The 22,042-nt window shown below is 46.0% G+C and overlaps 4 protein-coding genes across 6 annotated transcripts; 2 read left to right on the top strand and 2 right to left on the bottom strand.

The window, feature by feature from the left end:
- The first annotated feature begins 615 nt into the window (after positions 1-615).
- On the top strand, positions 616-4,452 carry LOC117861122 (serine/threonine-protein kinase Nek6). The gene is made up of 13 exons (XM_034744626.2): positions 616-1,029; positions 1,132-1,198; positions 1,477-1,542; positions 1,674-1,720; positions 1,804-1,849; positions 1,987-2,067; positions 2,166-2,208; positions 2,294-2,340; positions 2,721-2,802; positions 2,901-2,950; positions 3,053-3,126; positions 3,205-3,256; positions 3,333-4,452. The coding sequence occupies exons 1-13, from the start codon at positions 944-946 to the stop codon at positions 4,188-4,190; spliced, it is 1,599 nt and encodes a 532-aa protein (XP_034600517.1). The 5' UTR covers positions 616-943; the 3' UTR covers positions 4,191-4,452.
- Positions 4,453-9,684: 5,232 nt separating this feature from the next.
- LOC117859614 (uncharacterized) lies at positions 9,685-15,983 on the bottom strand. 3 transcript variants are annotated; one of them, XR_004641228.2, is made up of 5 exons: positions 15,542-15,983; positions 15,256-15,417; positions 15,073-15,165; positions 14,549-14,747; positions 9,685-9,712 (listed from the first exon to the last, which is right to left on the bottom strand). XR_004641228.2 is itself a non-coding variant. In XM_034742758.2 (4 exons), the coding sequence occupies exons 1-4, from the start codon at positions 15,795-15,797 to the stop codon at positions 14,740-14,742; spliced, it is 519 nt and encodes a 172-aa protein (XP_034598649.1). In that variant the 5' UTR covers positions 15,798-15,983; the 3' UTR covers positions 14,385-14,739. The 3 variants fall into 3 exon arrangements, 2 of the variants coding, with proteins under 2 accessions (XP_034598649.1, XP_034598675.1); XM_034742758.2 differs by lacking the exon at positions 9,685-9,712 and having other exon boundaries at positions 14,385-14,747; XM_034742784.2 differs by lacking the exons at positions 9,685-9,712; positions 15,073-15,165 and having other exon boundaries at positions 14,385-14,747.
- LOC117859632 (uncharacterized) lies at positions 10,875-12,256 on the top strand. The gene has a single exon (XM_034742796.2). It carries the CDS (start codon positions 11,556-11,558, stop codon positions 11,880-11,882), a length of 327 nt encoding a protein of 108 aa, XP_034598687.1. The 5' UTR covers positions 10,875-11,555; the 3' UTR covers positions 11,883-12,256.
- A 141-nt stretch (positions 15,984-16,124) lies between the features above and the next one.
- On the bottom strand, positions 16,125-21,156 carry LOC117859605 (glycerophosphodiester phosphodiesterase GDPDL4). Its single transcript, XM_034742746.2, has 9 exons — positions 20,780-21,156; positions 19,749-20,042; positions 19,437-19,549; positions 18,842-19,340; positions 18,651-18,689; positions 18,278-18,565; positions 17,896-18,035; positions 16,801-17,287; positions 16,125-16,677 (listed from the first exon to the last, which is right to left on the bottom strand). Exons 1-9 carry the CDS (start codon positions 20,889-20,891, stop codon positions 16,412-16,414), a joined length of 2,238 nt encoding a protein of 745 aa, XP_034598637.1. The 5' UTR covers positions 20,892-21,156; the 3' UTR covers positions 16,125-16,411.
- Between the last annotated feature and the right edge of the window lie 886 nt (positions 21,157-22,042).

Raw genomic sequence — 22,042 nt, 5'->3', positions numbered from 1 at the left:
CGACATCCTCCTCCATGCGACCACGCCAGCCTCCTCCGGTCCTCTCCCGCAGCCACGCCGCTCGGGGACCTCACCCCCACCGGCCTTGGGCCCGGCCTTGGGCCCCGACCGCGCCGCCCGGGACCTCGCCCCCGCCGTCGTCAGGCCCTAGCCGCGAGCCCCAGCTCGGGACATCACCCCTACCGGCATGGGGAGCTCGCCCCCAAGCCCCGGCCATGCCGGCCTCGGGTATCTCCACCCAGGGGAGCTCACCCCTGCCGGTCCGAGTAGCAACCGCCGTGCCTGCGCCGGAGATGGGTCTTCGCCTCTCCGAAGGGTGGCGTGGTGGAGCTCCGACCGAGCGCACGAGGAAGAAGACAAAGAAGAGTTTCGGCGAAGTGCACGAGAAAGAAGATAACGGCTCCTCACGCTGTTGAATTGAAGCCCGTCCGCTCGTTTTGGGTAGACACATCATCCTGAATCTACACCGAATATCCCTCTACGAGGATGGACTCGCCGATGTCTTCGAACCAAATACCAATCGTCCCATTCCATCCCCGGAATCAAGCACACCCCACGACCTTTGTAGCCGCGACTTCCCCGTCCCCCCTACCCGTTCCGTTGGTCGGTCTCCGTCCCCGTCGCCTAACCGAGGAGGAGGAGGAGGTGCGGGGCGGACAGGCTACCCGACAGAGCGGAGTAATACGGCGAGAGCGGCAGGGCGCCACCCCCCACCCCACGGCGCCATCATTGCAGTTGCAGCCATCCCCTTCCACACGCGTGCAGCAGCGGCAGCGCACAAATAATCACGAGCCCCGCGCGCGCATCATTCATTCGCTCACGTCCCCCCTGCAGTCTTCCCTCCACTCCTCGCTCCTCAGCCGGGGTCGTCACTTCTCGCAACGGCAGCAACAGAGGAGGAGGATTCGGCGGCGGCCATAGACCGGCAAGGAGCTCGGGAGCGATGGAGCAGTACGAGGTGGTGGAGCAGATCGGCCGGGGCGCCTACGGCTCCGCGTACCTCGTCCTCCACAAGGCCGAGCGCAAGAGGTAACCAGACTCTCTCTGCCTCTGATTGATTTCTCGACTGCTCCCGGCTCTGCGCTTGCCCGCCGATTCCTCTGATTCCTCCCTCCTCTGGTGCTGCCGAAGGTACGTGATGAAGAAGATCCGCCTCTCCAAGCAGAACGACAAGTTCCAGCGGACCGCCTACCAGGAGGTAACACAAAACCCTTCCATTCCACTCGACCGCAAAGCAGAGGCCGCCACGCCGGCCATGTCCACACCTGCATATGCACCAAAGCAGGCAGCGTCTGCTGCTTCAGTAACAAGTAGAACAAAAATAAGTAAATAGCAACAATTATTCATCCATGGGGAAAACAAAAACTCGGTGTTTTGCTCAAATTCGTGCCCGATTCATATTCATTCTCCCTACCTGCTCTGTGAGACGAAGCAAGTGACACGGATACCTGCTCCGCCCCTTGCTTCCTGCCGCAGATGTCCCTGATGGCGAGCCTCAGCAACCCCTACATCGTCGAGTACAAGGACGGATGGGTAGACGAGGTACGCCTTCCGTGCGCAAGCAAATCAATTCCTTCCTGTCTCGCACCAATCCTGGAACTCCTCATGATCCATCCACCGCGCGCGTGCCGCCACGATAGCGAACTCAATTGGATTTTGTTCGGTGGTTGCAGGGGACATCCGTCTGCATCGTCACCAGCCACTGCGAAGGAGGGGACATGTAAGCGACCCCTCACAATCTTCGTTTTAACCCAGAATTACCATCCTTGTTGTCCTAACTTGTTATCAACACTGGAATCGCAGGGCGGAGAGGATCAAGAAGGCCAGGGGCGTCCTCTTCTCTGAAGAGGTAACAACAGTTACTGTAACTAGATAAATTGTTACTTGTTAGTGGAATTTACCGCTGCACGCAAAAGCAATAAAGATTGGTTCAGGGTCGTAAACTTATTTACCTCTGCCTTCTTGGTTCTCAAATCGTCATGCTAGAGGGTCTGCCGGTGGTTCACGCAACTGCTCCTCGCCCTTGACTACCTGCACTGCAACCGCGTGCTACACCGCGATCTCAAGGTAAAAAAAAAGAACAAATAGATTTTACCATCACCTGCAAGTTCATGGGCCAATTCGTCACCTAACATTTCATCCCCTCGCCTCCTGCTGCCCTGCAGTGTTCCAACATTTTATTGACTAGGGATAACAACATCAGACTCGGTAAGATGCGGATAGTACGTATTAGTGCTGAATTACTGAGTCTGTCTTTATCAGATTACAGTATAATTTGCCCTCTCTTTGACAGCTGATTTCGGGCTGGCGAAGCTGCTCATGGAGGACCTTGCCTCGTCGGTACGCCTCACCCTTTTCAATTATTTTTTTATGCGAATTAGTAGATGAAAACACATTTCAGGATACGGATTAGGACACTGTACACAACTCTTCCACTAGTCATGTACACTTCGCACACTGAAATACAACATATATAGCCACGATACTAGTGTGTCCTGTATGGCATTTGATATTCCAATCACATTATTTACAACCGATGCTAAAAAAACAGCAAAATGGAACGAAATGTTGATCTGACAAATAGGTGGACTGTTTCAGAATATTCCCGCTAAAATATCCTAAGGCCCAAGAACATGCTGAGTAATATTTTGAAAAAAAAAGAGAGCTCATAATGGCTCTGGGTTCACTGATTAAATTTCGATGTGTATGCATTTTTTCAGGTCGTAGGAACCCCAAACTACATGTGTCCAGAAATACTAGCAGACATACCTTATGGATACAAATCTGACATATGGTCACTTGGTGAGCTCCCCGTACTTCTCTTAAATTTCAGCTTCTGTTTTTGTATTATGATGCATGTCAGATATAAAAAGCTGTGCAAACCTTGCTTTTACCATCAGGTTGCTGTATGTTTGAGATTTTAGCACACCGCCCTGCATTCAAAGCTACAGTAAGTGACTGCTGATACAACACGGCTTAAGGACACACTAGTTCAATATCTATACATGTGTCTGGGAAACTTATGAACTATTTCCCTTTGTCTTTTGTGTAGGACATGGCAGCGTTGGTTAACAAAATAAACAGATCTTCAATATCTCCAATGCCTCCAATGTACTCATCAGCACTGTGAGTACCTAATCTTGTGACTGGCCAATTATAATTTTTTTATAAAAAAAACTACTAAACTTGTGCCTTCTTTCTCAGGAAGCAGATAGTGAAGAGCATGCTGAGGAAAAATCCAGAACATAGGCCCACTGTAAGTCTAAAAAGTCAGTTAACTGTTTCAATCAAAGGCACCGACACAAGAGTAACATTCCCTGAAAAAATTACAGGCTGGAGAACTATTGAGGCATCCACATCTGCAACCTTATCTTGCTGAATCATGCAGCTGTTCACCAATCTATCTTCCAGTAAAGCCCACCAAAAGTAACCTGGGAGACAAGCAGTCAAAGAAGCCAAGCAGTGGCAGAAAGCGAACCATCAAAGCCAATGGATCCAATGGAACACTAGAAACTGCAGCAGAGCACACTGTGGAAGGAAGAGACAGCTCCACAAACTTTTCAGATGCATCAACCATTGGTACCCAGGAAGCCTTGATTTTGCAAATGCCGGTGGATCTCGATGCCAGAAACAAAGAACCACAGAGCAATGAGGTTTTATCATTTCAGCACGCAGAAGAGAACTTGATGGCAACAACTGATGGACAAATTGATTCGACCATACGTCTTAAAGCTATAAGAACCAGTAACGTGAAAGATGAGGCGCCCGTCAGTGTTTCAAATCAAAAGCCTAATGAGGCGCCAATACCAAATGAGGAATTGACAATTGGAGTAGTGCAAGAAGAAAGGAAGGATGTCAAACCACGCTCATATCAAGTACCAAAGCCAGGCTCAGGTGACACAACGATGACAGAGGGATCATCGCCAATCAGCACGCTAAAATTGGCGCATACAGAAAGCGCACCCGCCGAGTGGGATCATCTGAACATAGTCCAGCAGAGAGCCGACGCTCTGGAGTCACTCCTCGAGCTCTGTGCAAAGCTCCTGGAGCAGGAGAGGCTCGAGGAGCTTGCAGGTGTTCTTCGACCGTTTGGCGAAGGAGCCGTGTCGTCTCGAGAGACAGCGATATGGCTGACGAAGAGCCTCATGTCTCCACCGAAGTTTGGAGAGTCCCCAACAAAGCTTCTGTAACAGAGATAAATTTGAGGATTTCATTTTCAAAATCGAGTGCTGTTTCGAGAGTGTATATAGCTTCGCCAGAATCCATGATTTGTGCTTACTGAGGCTTGAGTTTTTCATTTATCTTGATGTATATGGTTTGCATGACTCTCTGGGCATTGTGTGCGTGCGCTGACTATTTATCGGCTATTTATTGTACAATACCATGAGCTGCTTGTCTGGTTCTACAAACCTTCAAATTGATAAAGGAGGTCATGTGAATTTCCATTCCTCATATGAACTCTATAAATCATTGATCTTGGTCGAATGTACTTTTGTTCTACCTTACTAACAGGAATTACTAATAAATGTTTAAATGAAAACAAAGATTCAGTTAACAGCTGCAAGTAGGCAGCAGCAAGGAACATATGTTGTTCCGAATTTGATCATTTCATTCCGACCTTGAAACACTGAACTAGAATGAAAAGTAGTAGTACAACCAAATGGGCGTACCTCCTCAGGATGTCACATGCTAAACCTATGGCTATAATGCAGAGTTCCGGGCTGTCGGCAGGTAAGAGGCTGGCAACGTACCTCTGCAGATCGAGTGCGATCTTGACTTGTCTTGCTTCCTGTCTGTAGATCAGCTCCCTTTCCTGGACAGGCCTGCGAGCCTTTTATTCAGAAACGCCGTGAAAGGAGCCCTTTGCCGGGCTTGGAAGCAAGAGTTTCTGTACTTGTCGTACTCTTGCGGAGGGGGATACGGGAAATGCCTCGCGCATCTCTTTCGTTGCGCTGCGCCATGCTTTCAGGTTAGGCCAAGCTACCCTTTCCTCTAAGGAGTAAGGAGATCCATCCCAGCAATGCTCCATCACGAGGTAGGGCTGCGATCCACGTCCGCCGTACTGCTGTACGACGGCCAGGAACCGATGGCTCGGCTCCGGAGGAGACGGTGGTCACGGGCACGGCGCGGGCCCGTCGGCGGTGGCGGCGGCGCTCCAGCCGGCGAAGGCGCCTAGGTAGTTTGGGCCTTTGGTGGGGGCAGCGGCAGGTCAATATTTGGTCTATTAGGAGCCCATGTAATCCGATGTGGGCCGAATATACGTACTGGGCCGGAGTGTAAGCAACTAGGCCGTGAAGTCCGGTTCAGCCCATCATTATGCTGAGGTCACAATTACACAACCAACCATTGGCATCTAGACTAAATCCTTCATCTGATTTACTTTCTTCCCCAGGCGTAGACCGAATCATTACCGGGGATGCAACTAGAAGAGACCAGGTCCACTATTCCATATGCTGAAAATCACCTTAAAGCAAGATTTACATGACATTGGTCTCCTAAAGCGACAATCACGATAAAGATGGTAGACACCTCAGGCTAGTGTGGTGTGCTCGACGACAACTCCTACCAGCCAAACAAGCACTCGGCCCCTCATCCAACTATTAACATATGGTATGCCCTACCTGATGCCATCCCTACACATTGGCAGCAACATGCAATATAGGGATAGAATATTGCTATAAAGAATTAGGAACAGTATCTGCCGGACGGTACGCATGTCGGGAGTGGCAGGTGCAAATCCAGGGCAGCATCTCTCTGTCAGTCACCGGATATAGTAGCGCGCGGCGGGGCAAGCAAGAACATGGTGGCCACGCTGCATGCGGTTGCGGCGTCGTCGTCGCAGGGGCACGGGCTGACTGCTTGACAAGACGACGCCGCCCGCCGGCCGGCTCGATACGTGTCGGGGGAGCAGGTACCGAATTGATGCGCTTGTTTATGGATCGATTCGGATGGGATAAGCATGGCATCGAATTCGGATAGCACTATTTATCACATTTTAATTCGAATATGAATACGAATATTATCAAATACGAATACATAGTTCGAATTCGGATTCGCATTCGGATACCTACTCGACTTATAACATAGCGTCATAATAAGTATCAACTTTGCTTTATCGATCAAAAATCATGTTATAAGTAGAGTAAATTATGAGCGTAGTACATAATAGATATTTTATTGAAAATAACATATTATTAATAAATAATTAAATATATCAAAATAAATATAAAAAATAAGTATTTCATAAATATATATCATTTAATAATAAAAAATAAGTTCATTACTACATTTAATTATGATTTATTCATTTAATAAATAATATATGTATTTAAAATAATACGATTAGTCATAGTAAAATTAATTAAACTTTATCATTGTATACCACTAGTAATATTAGGTCAACATAATTAGTCATTTGTCGTATAGATAATTTTTTTAATAGTTTAAATGGTGTAAATAATTATTTATTAGCAATATTAAAAGTAATATCATTTGCAATTAGTATTTAGTAATATAAATAAGTTTTAAATGGTTTCATTGGGTACTTTATTCTTTGCGGATAGAGATAATGTCGGATATTTCACATTTTTGTCGAATACGAATTTGGAACCAGATAGAGAAAAACACTGAAAATCGAATCCGGATACATCCATTTGTCATCCACCTTAAAAACGAATACGAATACGGATATTCATATTAACGTTTTTGACGAATATGAATTCGGATAATTCGGATTCTCAGATATCTATATCCATCCGTACGCTTGTTTATGTTCTTGGGGCAAAAGGGCCCGCCCCCGGCCGCGATCCATCATCCCCATCAGGTGGCGGTGGTGTGGGTGGCTTGATTAGCCACGAAGCAACAAAGCCGGATTGGGCTTGCGGCGTTCCCATGCAGGGGTTGCTCTCAATCTCCTTCTCCTCTTGGATAAGAGAATAATTTAGTCTCGCGGACGAGGATAAGGGCCTTGATTCATCATCATCATCATGGAGCGAGCACACAAAGGCGGAACTTTGCTGCAAGATGTATGCTGAACTTTGCTAAATTGTAATTATTGTAGTGTTCTATCCTAATTTTGTTTCCGTATCCGTGTATTTCTTTTGATACACAGTGCAGGTGTAGATATATACTCACGTATACGTAGGTAATCCGATCCTAACTCTACGAACATCCTCAGAAGATACAGAAGAGATAGCATCGGCATATATTAAATTAATGAAGGCCTCGTTTGGTAGAGTTCCAGCTCCTGCATTAGAGTAGCTTCTCTAATGGACTGAAACCGTTTTGGAAAACGTTTGGTAAAACAGCTTCTCAATGATAATATGGGTAATTTTATGATCAATTAATACTTGGAGAGGGAGGAAAAGCCAGTGAAGCCACTTTTTTGGCTCCTCCTTTTAGATGAGCCATTTTGTGGCTTCTCCTCGGCTTCGGTAGTGGAGCCATTTTGAAGATGGGTAAGGCTTCACCAGTAGTCGATGAAGAAGCTATTTGAGAAGCGCTAGCAAAAGGACCCAAAGTTACCACACGTGTCTCGTTGTCAACTCGAGTGGATAGATTATTCCCGTTCCATCGCGCAAAAGGCCTGGCCAACAAAGTATAAACTCAGCTCGGCTGTGTACATGCATGTGTCTATGTAAGTGTTGTGATTTTTTAGGTAAAGTGTTGTGATGGTTGAAATGCATGCATGGTAGGACGTTTCAAAGCATCATTGCTGAGAATTCAGCTTTATTTCGCATTGTGGATTGCAGTTTATTTGTGGGGACGGACTAGACAGAGAATACATATATTCTAGATAAAATATATTCAAATTACGCAGTTTCTCCCGGGCAACTTTTCTCTCGCCTCGCCTGCATGTACGTAGGAGTGCAGACAAGCTTTCAGCTGGGCACCCCATGATGAGTCCTGAAAGTTCCCCATCCGATCTGCATCAAACAGTCTTTCGATAGGGAAGAAATTGTTCCATGGCCCCCACACTCCACAAAGCGAATAAGCATCGCTGATCATGCGTGGACACGAGACGGGGGCCAAAAAAAAAATAAAACTAAAGCAGAACATGACCACAACTCCTCTCCCAACTGATGCATCAGACGGATCAGCAAATCAGCCCAGGCCAAACTGATGCATCCACAGCCACACAAACGATCGAAAAGGGATCGGAGACCCCTCCAAAAAAAAAAATCGATCAGGCTTTGGAATCAATACAAGGATTAGATATCACGAACCCCGGTTGATAGTAACTTGCAACAACACAAACCCCATAATTTACCTTACCATGCAGATCATCCACTACCAGAGAGGAACTATCCAGTTCCACTTTTCTTACTGCCGGAATGTGGAGGGATCAATTAGAGTATGCCGTGTTATTGGTGTGGCTTTTAGGTAGTGGGTCGCATAATTAGCCGTGTATGGACCATTAACCCCTGCTGCTAAGTTAGTGCATGGACATTATTTCATGCGTGCCCCACTGAGGAATTATATATTCTAGTAGGTTTCCATTTTTGACCAGAGATTTCTAGTTGGGTTTATAGTCTATTGCCAAATGCTCCATCATGTGTTCCATCTTAGGCATATCATCCGTTCATCCTCTGTACCCAACTTGAGCCAATAATGTTGGGAAAGAAAAAGAAAACCTTAGCTTGCTGCGTCCCTCCATCTCTCCATCTTGTGAGTTTCTTCACATCGTCCTTGCAAGTCCCCAAGGCAGCATAAAAGGACCAATGGTATCGAAAGCTAAGGTACTGAATGTTTGTCTTGTGTGGACTAGTGGTTGAGGATTAATGTTCCCCGGGCGCTGAAAAGACGCCTCCTTTTTCGCTCATGCTGCCAAAGGGTTCTCACCTTTTTTATGTGCATCTTTATTTTATTTTTATGTAGTAATAATAGTACAATTAAACCGAGGAATGCCAACTAGCCAGTTGTTTCTGGTAAATAGTAGTGTTCTCCTTGGAGCCTTAGGATGGCACAAATGTACTTGATATTCCTATCTCAAACATCATGTTTTTAGTTCCTTTGAAAAGTCCTAGCCAATGGCACTGATATCCTTTTATTCTCTCTACTTTAGAATATCATTTCCCTGTGTTCCACCTAAACACCTAGATAATCTAGACACATATAAAACTACAAAATTGAATTGCAAGTACAACGGCATATACATCTAATACGTCCCCTGTTCTAGATAATAGAAGCAGTTTTAACTCCCAGCAAACTAAACAAAGTGATAATGCTTCTTATTAGTTTCTCTCAGTCCCATCACCAATTAACGTCACACAGTCACCACATATGTTCAATTTATAGATTCTTTAAAAGAAAGAAAAAACACTAAATAAAGAACTTAAATGACCTCCATTTAAGAGAAAAAGTATAAATAACTTTCTAACTTTCTAAATTGAATCCTGATTAAGAATTGAGAGAATAAACTCTAAAAGTGCGTACAACCATCACATATTCACATTAGATGTCATCAGTTCTGAACTACTACGTAGTACCTCCGTTTCAAATTACAGGTCGTTTTGGCTTTTCTATAGATTTTGCTATGTATCTAGACATAGAGTATATATATGTGCATAGAAAAACTATGAATCTTAAAAAGCTAAGACGACCTACAATAACAAACTGTGCATGGATACAGGCATACAGTTGGGGGCAGAGGGATTCATCGAACCTGGGCTAACTAGCAATAGCTCTGCAGGAACATCATATTTATTTCATCCTAAAATGACAGTGTAAAGCACAAGTTAGGCCAGAATTTTTTTTCATTCACAGTGGTAGGCTAATTTATAACAAAAACTTGAGCAGATGAGCTCAGAGAGAACTGAGGAGAAAAAGGAAATTAGATGGTTATCTGAAGAAGCAGAGAGCGACGAAAACAGGGGCGGAAAGCAGAAGCAGGATATGCATGGCTAATCCTTTTTATGGGATAATCTTCTTTTATATCGGTTGATCAATCTCTTATTCATTGATAATGGGTCTTCTTCGTGCGACATGATTATCGCTTTGGCCTTTCACGCGCGCACACCTAACACGGCTTGCAAATCAAGTAACAGACATCCAAGACACCAGCAGGCGACGACTTGGTTAGCCGATCGACATGGACGTGATCGCTCGGAATAAAATGTTATTCTGATTCTGATCATGAGATCTCGATAGTGCAATGGATGGATGCATACCTTCTGTTGACCTTTAAGAAAACAGCATAATAGGCCTTTTTTTTTCACAACTGTGTGTTTGAATACTATGGTAGCAGAAGCACCTGGATACGTTTTCTGATGCGGTTAGATACTAACTTCATAAACCACTTTAACATGTTGTAGACATGTATAGTACTACTCCATTCCTTTAATATATAATGCTTAGGACATACCAATTAATTTAAAAATAAACTGATTTATTTTTTTAATAAATATCATATATTTAAGAACAAAGTGAGTACTATACAGAGCAACCGTCATCTATGTGTAGGTCTAACTAGAAAGAGCCAATGCTGAGCATATCATGTTAGTAAACCAGAGTTAAATAATAAACCACTACATTTGCTTGCTTGTGAGACTTAGACATTATCATGTCAATTGAAAAAAGAAAAAAAAATCTAGAATATTTATTTCTATGATCCTTTATCGGTCGAAATTAAATCAAAGAGCCTACGACACATGCACTAATATATATAGCTGAGCTTCAAAATAATAAATAAAAGTATCCGTTTTATTTTCATACAAATTGGACAGAAAAACATATAAATATATAGTATATGTAATAATGTAAATAAAATAGAAAAAAAGAAAGAATTCTGGCATGCAAGTTTACGAGCAGAAAACGCACACAAAACACAGGGAGTGAATTATTCTGGCATGTAACGTAAAGGCAGGCCCGTTGGCCCGGTCTGCGTCTGATGATGCATCCGGGTGAAAGAAACAAGCACCAGCACCACGGCACCACCCAGCAGAATCCTCGATCCCACTACCGGGTAGTTCGTGATAGCTCGCTTAACCTTTTCTTTGGCCAGCAGGTTAGTGCTCCCCTCTCCCCACCACCACTACCATCTCCGATCCCTGTCCTGTCCTCCTCCTCGAGCTAGACCTCGCTCCTGTCGTAGCTAATCGCTGCACGCTTGCATAATCATCCCTCCCCTGCCTCTCCTCTTCCTCCTCCCCTGCCCCTCCATATATACATCTGCCATAGATGTTGCTTGCTTCCATGTCCTAACCTGGTCAAGCAACCACTTATACCTCTCTCTGCATCGTCCCTTTATATATATACTAGCTGTGAGGCTCCGCTCTGGTCGATGATATATGGCGTGGCCGAGGCGAGGAAGAAGCCCGCACAAGCTAGCAAACCTGGGAGGGGCCATGGGCATGGCGCGAGCCGCGTGACCCAACATACCTAGCTTGGAGATCGGAAGCGGCCGTGCACGTAAGGATGTGCTGAGAGATAGAGCAGAGAGCAGAGAGAGAAGCTGTTTGATTGAGGAGAGGAGGGAACAGAGAGAAATTAGATCGAGGACCTCGAGAAGGTTCTTGATTGGCTTCTTGCCTGCTGATCGATCGCCGGAGGACGTCATGTGGGGCCTGGCCATGGTGCGGCACGGCCTGCGGTGGGGGCGCCGGCGGCGGACGGCGCGGGTGGTGGACGAGAGCGCGCTCGGCGCGGACGGCGACGACGCCGCCGCCGCCCCAGCAGCCGCGGGCGGCGCGGCGGTGGTGGCGCCGACGCTCGGAGGCGCGCTGGCCAGGGCGCTGCTGGCGCTGGCGTGCGCCGTCCGCTTCGACGGCGAGGACGGCGGCACCACGGAGGAGGCGTGGGCGGCCAGCGGGTGGCGCCCGCGCGCCGACGAGGTCAGCCACCTCATGGTGCGAGAGAGCATGCGCTACGCCATCTACGCCTAGCCGTCTACGTGGTAGCGTACGTAGGATTTCTACGACCGTGTATATACATACGTATCTCCGTGCATGTACCATTGGGTAGGTGTTAAGCGTATGTATGTAAGGTTAAGTTGAGAGATGGTGCATAGTGTATAGGGTCTGTGCCTCGTATTCTACTAGCTAGTAGCATAAAGTTCCATGGTAATTGGGTTGTGATGAGCCTATATATGCAGAATTTGTTCCCAGGGATAAGAAATCACAAAAAAAAAAGGTTGTCAAATTGCCAGTAGTCCTCCTTTTCTCTTGTAATTCTTGGTCCTCTTTTTGTTGGTGTTGGCCTCTGGAACTTGGATTTCAGTCTGTGTAGGTAAACTAGTTGAAGTTTCACTGTTTCATCAGATGGTCCAAAAATGATCCTTTTTCAAGAATATATGGTCCAAAAATGAAAAAAAATTCGCTACCGTGACAGATCTTCGGATGAAGACAGACATGGGAAGTCGTATTTCAGAAATTTTCCATGTTTCGTTTGTAATTTGAGCTAAATTTGAGCTAAATTAAATACTAATTTTAAAGTTTTTCTCACCAAAGAATAGTCTATTACTTCCAGCCTCCATAATACGTCTACCGTGATCTGTCGGCATGTGGAAGACATGGCAGAGTTGAGCTTGAGATGAAAAGGTGTGATACTGTAATTTCCTGATAAAATGTCCAAAGTCTGCAATTTAGTGATAAGGAAGAAAAGAAGTGCAGAATTTTGAAAAAAGAAATTGCACATATAGGAGTAGCTTTTTGAAATGCACTGTACTTAGGGGGTGTTTGGATCCTGAAGTAAGTGTCACGTCGAATATTCAGAGGCTAATTACGAGGACTAAATATGAGTTAATTATAAAACTAATTACACAGACGGAGGCTAAACGACGAGATGAATCTATTAAGCCTAATTAATCCATCATTAGCAAATGGTTACTATAGCAGCACATTGTCAAATCATGGACTAATTAGGCTTAATAGATTCATCTCGCCGTTTAGCCTCCATCAGTGCAATGGGTTTTGTAAATAGTCTATGTTTAATACTCCTAATTAGTATCTAAACATTCGATGCGACAGGGACTAAAGTTTAGCCCGGGGATCCAAACAACACCTTAGAAGCCATTTCAACACGTGCCATCAGATGACAGAAGGTTCATGAGCCTTGACTTGGGCAGCAACGTTGCTGATCGTACATTGCACGCTCAGCAGATCTGATCTGACAGTGACCGTGCAGAGAGGTGAACCAGAACGAACGGCTGTGCAGAGGAGATCACTTGAAGCTTGAGAGAGAGACCCTGGTCTGAACAGATTTGACGCCCATGGTTGGTGGCTTCTGTCAGTTCTGTGGTGAGATTATCCTCATCAGATCATGCCTAATGTGTGCAAGCCACCAGGGCCCTCCAGAAATCCAAATGCTGATTTACAGCAATCCTCTGCCTGAATATGTGTTTGCACACATAACCCGATACGTGGCGCCATGATGATTACCGCATTTCCATCAACTTTCCAAAAAGGTCAATCCGCATGAGTCATGCCGCATGACATTGCAATTCTGAAGAACAAACAACTGCTTAAAAATCTTTACCGATGCAATAATGCTTGTGGGTTCTGATTGTCTCCATGAAGACGATTCCTGATTTGCCAACATCGATCGATCCAGCGGATCTTTTCATGCAAGAGCAATTTCTTCGTATCTTGATGAATCTAGATTTGAGCTAAAGATAGTGATTCCTTCATTATCTAGTGCTGCTGGTAGAACCTTAGCTGCAGGCACAGCAAGTTCAGAGCAGAATGGTGGTGGTGGTGGTGGTGGTGGTGGGGGGGGGGGGGGGGGGGGGGGGGGGGGGGGGGGGGGAGGGGAGGGATCAGACCTGTGGCCGGCTAAACACGGACATTCTTCATCTGCTACATGCATATCACTAGATGCTGCCTGATTTGACTGTGCAGGTAGGGCAGGGGCATGCACCATCCGATATCCATGATGGATGCAGATGCAGTGAAGCGATGAACGCCATAGCTGCAGACAGAGCTAGATGCTTATGTGTGGTTGGTGGATGATAGCCTCTGAGTTGATGATAAGCCTTTCGATCACAGGTTGCTTCCAGATAAGGATTAATGGGCCTTGCCTTCATGCCTTGTCTCCTCTTTTCAGGCTTCAGATAAGGGTTAATAGATTACATTAGTCAACGCCCGAGCTACCTCCATTTGTCGGCATCATCATGGCACAAGTCAGCAAGGGGAATGCAATTGGTTTGTTGTTTCTGGCGTTCAGATGGATGAGCTGGTGGGGACGAACAAACGTGGACAGCAATGGCGATTAGTGACCACATCCCAGGACAACATGGGGGCAGCTTGCCACTGCTTGAAAGGAATTTGGTGCAAAGGTCAACACTCAACAGGAGGATCACTACAGGAAAGTTTGGGATTTGCTTGTCGTGGATGATGCATCCATTTTGTTGCTTCTGATGGAGGAGGATGCCCATGTTTCCTCTCAAGTTCAGAAAAATTGGACTTAAGTTTTTCTCGAGGGATGGACAGGGTGATCATTGTTCAGTTAAGGCAGTACTTGCTATTTAGTATACCAGTATCATTTATAGTTTATAGGGCAAAAGATACTGACAGCAGATCGAACCGACACCTTCTCGTTCAGTGAACTTCACCTGATTTCATGGATCAGCATTGCTACTTCAGCTTTGCCTCGATCTCCAGGGAAGTGTCATACACCATTGCCCAGGGCCGCTTCTTAGTTTCTCGCCTCATTTCCTTGCAATCTCACATTGGTCTCCAGTTAGAAGCCACAAAAGACGGTAGATACTTCATCATGTACTACACACTGGCAGTGGTATTTAGATCATCCATCTGCAGAGTAAGGGAACAAGTTACAGAAGGATGCTAGCAAAACATTCTGACGAACTCTGTCAGTCAAGCTGCAAAGAGGCTGAGCAACAAAGACCAGCAATCTACCAAGTCACACAGACTACCCAAACCAATTTGCATCACGAGCTTTCTTTTTTCAGCAAGAAATTGCATCACGAACCTACGCACACACAACGTCACCAAGAAATTGAAAACCATATCTCGAATCCCAGGGCGAGATTCAGTAGGCACACAGCACAGGCAGAGCTAGTGCGCCACGAGAACGAAGGGGAGCGGAAAAGAAAGGAAAAGAGGGAGAGGCACTCGCACCACGGCGGCGCCGCCCCGCTGATGCTGGTGCTGCCGCCGGATCTGAGCGCCTCCAGGACACGTTTTTCACCTGTCAGGACCTCGACCAGCCCTTTCGATCATCAGGAAAAAAAAAAGATAATAAACGGGTGAGACGGATCGCACTATCACAATCCTGCAAGGGCGATGGCGGATTATTTACCATTGGTGTAGTCCCGGCAGTCGTGCTCCCCGACGACCAGGCCGGTCGGCCACCGCTCGCTGAACCTGTCGGCGGCGCCCACGGCGTCCCCGTCGCAGCAGTGCCCGACGAGCCAGCACCGCCGGTCCGGGACCCTCCGCAGCGTTCTTCTCCGAACCACGCCTGAAACACCCACTCGGAGACAAACGCAACGAATCAGCCGCGACGTCGAGGTCCTTGGATCGTGAATTTCATCATGCCAATGTTCTCGCTGCTTCAATCTATCGCCAGGACGAAGCTTTTTTACCGGGTATCTCGCTCCGCGACAGCACCGCCAGCGCGGCGCCGACGTCCTCCGGGTCCCGCGGCTGGAAATCGAAGACCAGCGCCTGGGTCCGTGCCGGGTCGGGCCGGAGGACCACCATGAAGTGCTGCAGGTCCCACAGGCCCAGCGTGTAGCCCGCCGACATCAGCAGCTGGGCGGGGCCCTTGGACGCCCGCAGCGGCACCGCCGCCACGTACACGGCCGTGGGCGTCGCCGGCGTCGATGCGGCAGGCGTCATGGGCAGCGAGCAGACGGACACGGCGGCTGGCGGCGGCAACCGTAGCCACTCGCGCAACCCGCGGTTCTAGTGAACACAGCATCTCGTCCCCGTGGTCAGGGGAGGGTGGATGGTAACGTCTATCCGTTGGATATTGATCCGACGGTTGCTAGGTACTCGTCCATCTTCATGAAGAATACTTGTTGCACATTCTGTGGAATTCAGCATTGAGGCAGCATGATTAACTGCTCCAAACCAAATTTCCAATGTGCATTTTATAGTCCAATTCAATTACATCTATACACAAAGAACCATGGTGAATGCTCAGTTCTGGATACAGGATACTAGTGAGTGAAATGTGAATTCATAATAATCAGAATCCAAAGGCAGGTAGGCAAGGAAAAAAGATGACCTGAACACTGAACAGTGTATCACCACACATATGTACCAAAATGTTGCTAGGAGCAGCACACAAGTGCCACCGTCGAGGTATCAAGCTGAACATCCACATCCCCCAAATTCCGCAAAACAAAAAAAGAATTGCTACATAAAAGTGGTGGAAAGAATAGCTATTAGCAGCTCGATAAGAATTCCTCAGAGCTCTAGCGCCCAATGCCGAATGTGCAGGACTATCTTCAGATCAGGAGAGAAGCACACAGCACCAGCAACGTGACGAGAATGGAGACATCGGTCTTCATTCTGAGGGCAGCGTGCGAAGGCGATGAAGCTGTGGTGGTGTTGCTGACCGGAGGTAGAGGTGGTTCTGCGACGTCAGAGTCTGTCAAGAGTGGCATTGGAGCCGCCGCTGGCGGCTGAGCACGTTGGTCCATGACTGAAATGAGCCCCCCTGGCTGCGCAGGCCGCATAAAGTCAGGTGCATTCTTTCCCATGCAGGAGTTCACTGCAGAAATGAGATTCACGGTAGGAGGTTAGCAAGAAATTAATTGACAATTGCTTAGATTTGAAATGCTTAAGAAACGGTGTGGACGTATGGTAATACGCAAGAATGTAATAGAGAACACACATTTGTATCTGTGAGCAGTCCCAGGGAAATCAGTGATGATTCCGTCCACCTTAGCACTTTGCACATACGCATTGATCTGTGCGGTGGCGTCCGAGAAGAAGTCATATGGTTGAGAAGTGAACTCATTCATGAGCACATAAGCATAAACTGAAAGGCCAGCAGATTGCAGGGTGGGAACAAGCTTGTTGGTCTGGTTTATCAAGAATTGGTTAGTTGTTGGGAAAATGGATTGGGTGTTGACAGAAACAGCGCTAGCAAACTTCTTAATATCTGCAAGGGAGGAAGGTGCAGCATCTCTGACAGATTCTTCGATCATGTAGACAAGGTCGTACTTGGTTTCCTGCTTGAACTTCACTAGAACCGAACTGTTGGTTGACTGAATCATAACTTTCTGGGCGGTCTGTTTGTTGTAACCAGAGTCATCAAGGGCTTTGATCACTGCATCTACCACACCAAATCCAAGTTTCTCTGCCATGAATGCAGCATTCTGCAAAAAACGGAAAGGGGATAAAACTGAGAACAAAGTGTTGTGAAGACCTGCATGAACTCAAGCATAAGGTGCGCACTATTTGTGAAAAGAGATGGGTTTTGCTTCAGTATTGCTTTTGTATGGAAAGTTGCAGATCTTAAACAGTATCTAGTGCAATTTATTAAGGGCAATACTACCAAATTCTTGTTCTTTACTTTAATACATACATTTTACATATAATGCATCTGTTTTCTGTTTAAATCTTTGCAATAAAACAGATGTAGGTTCTCTGTAACACTCCTCAACCCCATGAAGAATTACTGAATTAGCGAACACATGTTTATGAATTGGTCATTGTGCCTTTTATTCCTACTGACTTAGCAGTGACTGGGTTGAATTTCAATTAGAAAGTGACAATGAGGGGAGCAACCCATGACTTAAGCCCTTGTCAGGGTTCAGAAACCTAGAAAACTTTTGCTAGTGTGAATCTAGCAAAATCTGTAAAATCTTTTTGCTACTGAACACAGCCAAGCCCCATCCAAAGCCAGCACCACTAATTAGCTTAATATCACTCAAATAAGGGTTCACACTAGATGTGACCCAGTTACGCATCATAGAATTCTTACCTCTACCGTGATCATGATTCCCGACAAATCCTTGTCTTTTGCAAAGGCCAAAAAGTCTGATAGCCTCATGAAATTCCCAGCATTCTTGTTTCTTGGATTTCTGAATAGTAGGTATTTGTTCATTGGGCTTGATATCATGGCTGTAAATATAAAAAATGTCAATCTTGAAACAAATGGATGGTAATTGCAAGAAATATCACAGACAGGCCATCGATACCTCACTATTTATTCAGTTTTACAGCATAATAGTTTAGCAGAACCATATAGCGTATTATGTATAAAAACTTGGTAAGATATTTGCATAGGAAGAAAACGCATATACAGCAGGGAGGGAGGGAGGGAGAATCCCCAATAGAACAAGAAAGAATCCTGGTAGACTTACGCTTCAGGTTCTTCGAAATATCATCCCAAGTGAGGTTGAAGGTAAAGACTCCAGGACCAGCTTTCAGGTCATTTATGGTAGTTGTTTGCGAAGCAAATTCTGATTTTGCAACATTAGTAACATCAATTAGGTCAATTGAACTCATGCATATTGGTATGCCATCTTTGGTCACTTGAACAGGACAGTCAATGACATCTGCACCATCATCAACTGCCTTCTGATAAGCTTGATCAGTGCAGTCTGGGTAGTCACCACTGGCACCATTATGAGAGATAACTAGAGGCTTAGCTGCATTGTCAATGTGAAAGCTATAGTTCAGTAACATTACTAAATGGGTGAAGTTAAGCTTATTTGACAAAGGAAGCAACCATACCATGATCTGTCTTGCTGTTGTTCAGGTTACTAAAGCAGCCTGCACAGATGAAAACAAAATAACAAGACCTGAGAAGCCATGATCCATACTAAATGAAAGATAAAGTTGACATAGATGCCAGGTTGCGTGCATGAAGTGGCCAATAAACATTATTTATAGCATCACGAACAGAGGATAAAATATGGACTCACCAACTGCCTCTGAAGGAGTGATAGGGAAATCAGTCAATACACCATCAACAGAGAAGGCATCATTATCAATGAAGTAAAGGTATTCTGCTAATGGATCATAGCTGTAGTTGTAGCTGATAGTAAAGTCATTTGCAAAATCAGCAGCATAGATTTCTAGCCCTGCTTTATGAGCATCAGCAGCGACTGATGTATAGGAGAGCAGATAATTGTCTGGTGTCACAGGCCAAATATAGTTTTTGGGGACAAGTATTCCAGAAGCAAAAGTTTTGACGAAAGTCAGATTTTTCAACATTGAACCATATGTCTGGTTTGTAGATGGCTCAATGGAGCGTTCATCAAGAAAGCGGAACACAAGCTTTGTCCTTTTGCTAACTCTTCCAGATATGCTGGTGAGGAAGTTCACTTCAGGCGATGAGATGTAGTCGGCAATGTATTGTTTTGACAGAGACAGGATATAGCTTCTCATGCTGAGCTTAAACTGGCTGTAGAAACTGTCATGCTGCAATGTGCACAAACCAGATGTTCAGGTCACAGCCTCAGAGGAAAATCTCCCAATTGGTAGTTAAGTGCAAGTAGTTAAAAGTTTTAGCCCTACCTGCACATTTAACCAAACAGCAGGGGCCTTAAATACGGACAGAACAGCTTCAACAGGAACTATTTGCATGGAACCATCAAAGTAAGATGGACGGGAAAAGATCGATTGCCTCACTGCAAATATGAAACTGAGTTAGAGAACCAAAACAGAGGCGTTGTTAAAGTAATATAAGATTATGTTAAATGCACGGATATTTGAACAATTTTCTTTGAATGTATACACAGATAAAATAAACAGCTATTGATCTATCACATTTCACAAGATAAAAATTGCTCAAGACATTAGCAGAGCACTATTTGTGACTGTACTTACAGGTTACGTTTTGCAGATCAGTGCTTGTGAAGTCCACGGAGAACCACCCCGTCGTAGATACACCATTAACATTGTAAGTGCTCTTACCCTGTGGGAAAACATCAGATATGAACGTACAGTTGTCCATCTTTATGTTGGGAAGGCAGATTCCAGCACCATCTTTGGTCAACCGAACATCACACAGCAGGGCTGTGTCAGGAGAGCTAGCAATAGGAACAAACTGATAAGCAAGATCACTGGAATCTGGGAAAAGGCCCGAGAACCCGCCCTTAGCAATGATCACTGGAGCCTTGCCTGGAACAATGAGATGATTATTAGTGCTAGGCTTGAGGAAAGCCAGAGGTACTGAACCCTAAGCGCACTGCCACGACAGGAACTAAAATTTATATCAGTGAATTTTCGCAAGAGAGAAATCAGACTCGAATTGATATCCATCGAAGTGATCCACTCCCATTCAAGCAAGTCGCAACAGACAATCCCCATGGCCACATAAGCAACCAACCAATGAACAGTAGATGCCTACAGCTACAGCTAGTGATTTTACACGTATTTCTCGCTACGAAGTGAAATTGATTACTCATAGGCTTGTACTAGAGCATGGTTATGTAAACTAATTCCAAAGAGGTTGCTATCTAATCCCAACCAAATGTCATTCAGCTGGAAAGGCTACCTGTAATTATTTTTTAGGAAGTGCTAAAAGGTAAGCATCATGGCCGGCCCTAAGCTTCCAATCAGAAATCTAGACTCCCAAACAGTACTGATGACCAGCAAAACTTTTTGCTACAGAAAAATTGAAGCTTGAGCTAAACAGAAAGAAAGAAAGAAAGAAAGAAAGAAATGCGCATCCAGCTCGTTCTCATCATGAAGATCCAGCCCAAGCAGTAGGACAAACACAAAATTTGCAGTTCCAAGAAAAAAAAATGACCTTTAAGCGAAGCGTAGCAGCAAATCGGCCCGGATCAGATCACACACATACACAGTACCGCGGAACCTTGCAAGAAAGGAAGTGAGGCGCCGCGAATCGAGCTTACCACTCAGGGTCTTCCAGGTGGAGCCCTTCTGCGCGGCGGCGGAGCCGAGCGAGACCAGCAGCAGGAGCAGGGCGGAGCCAAGGACGGAGCAGGCGCGGCTGCCCCTCCCCATTGCGGACCCGCCACCTACGAGACCACCGGCGGCGGCGTCGGCAGCAGCAGTAGCAGCAGCTCCAGAGGCTGTATCTCCAAGAACGCCTGGCCCCGGGAGAGAAGCGGAGGAGCAGGGGAGGCGAACCGGGGAGGGAGGAAGAGCAATGCGCGTCCGGCGGCCGCGTTCGATTTTTAAGACCAGAGAGAGAGACAAAGAAATGGAGACGGGGGGCGATGCGATGATGCTGCTGAGCTGTGTCCCGTGTGTGATAGGGGAGGAGAAGGTGGCATCAGGGTCAGGGGAGCCTGGGAGGGAGGGGGAGGGAAGGTGGTCAGAGAATCGTGTGTGAGCTGCTCCAACCTTTCCCAAGAAAAAAAAATGATGTTTGTGTTATTTTTATTGTTTTTTTTTGAATTCGTATATTTTTCGATTCTTTTATAGTTTGACGTTTTCGCGATGATGTTTGTGATGTGCACGATGTGAGAAACCTGAGGTTGCGTAGTTCCGAAGGGGGGGGGGGGGGTAAAAGGGTAAATGATGTTATGTACACCTACACTTTAGTTTTGATGGATATGACTGCATTCATCGACAAAGAAATTTGTTTCAAGAAAGTGCAATCAAGCCAGAGCTTTTGTTGGGGCTATGCATCAATTTTCAATTAAATATCCTTAAATTTTGAAGGAAAAGAACTAAATTCATGTGATTGAAAAAATGTCGTGCTTTCATGTTACGATATTATCGTAAATCATGGTGTTCCGACTACGCTTTTGTATACTATATTCGCCTGCGTGTTATTACTGTGTTGTTCAGCTTTTGGTAACAATATGTAGCAGAAATTCCGAAAGTTCCATGGTACGCGCTCTAAAAATCCATTATTTTCTTAAAAAACAAAGCATCACTTTTTTTTTGTGCTGTGGCCTGTGGCCTGTAGGCGTGTGGCCGCGGTGTCCGAGCCGAACGGAACAACGCGCGCGGCGCGGGTGGTGGAGCGAGCCGACCCGCCCCTCGGTCCCCGGGGCCGCGCGCATCTGCCCAATGGGATACTGCGCAAGTGGTCTCGTGGAGCAGCCGCGCATCGTGTGCTCTGCTCTGATTCTGCTTCCGACGCCTCCCGGCAACGCGATCCGCCATGGATAACGCTGGCATCGGCTCGGGCGAGCCGGCAGGGG

Source organism: Setaria viridis, chromosome 1, assembly GCF_005286985.2.
Source record: "Setaria viridis chromosome 1, Setaria_viridis_v4.0, whole genome shotgun sequence".
Classification (NCBI taxonomy): domain Eukaryota; kingdom Viridiplantae; phylum Streptophyta; class Magnoliopsida; order Poales; family Poaceae; genus Setaria; species Setaria viridis.
The sequence above is the reverse complement of the archived record's forward strand: the minus strand, read 5'-3'. Positions and strand labels throughout refer to the sequence as shown.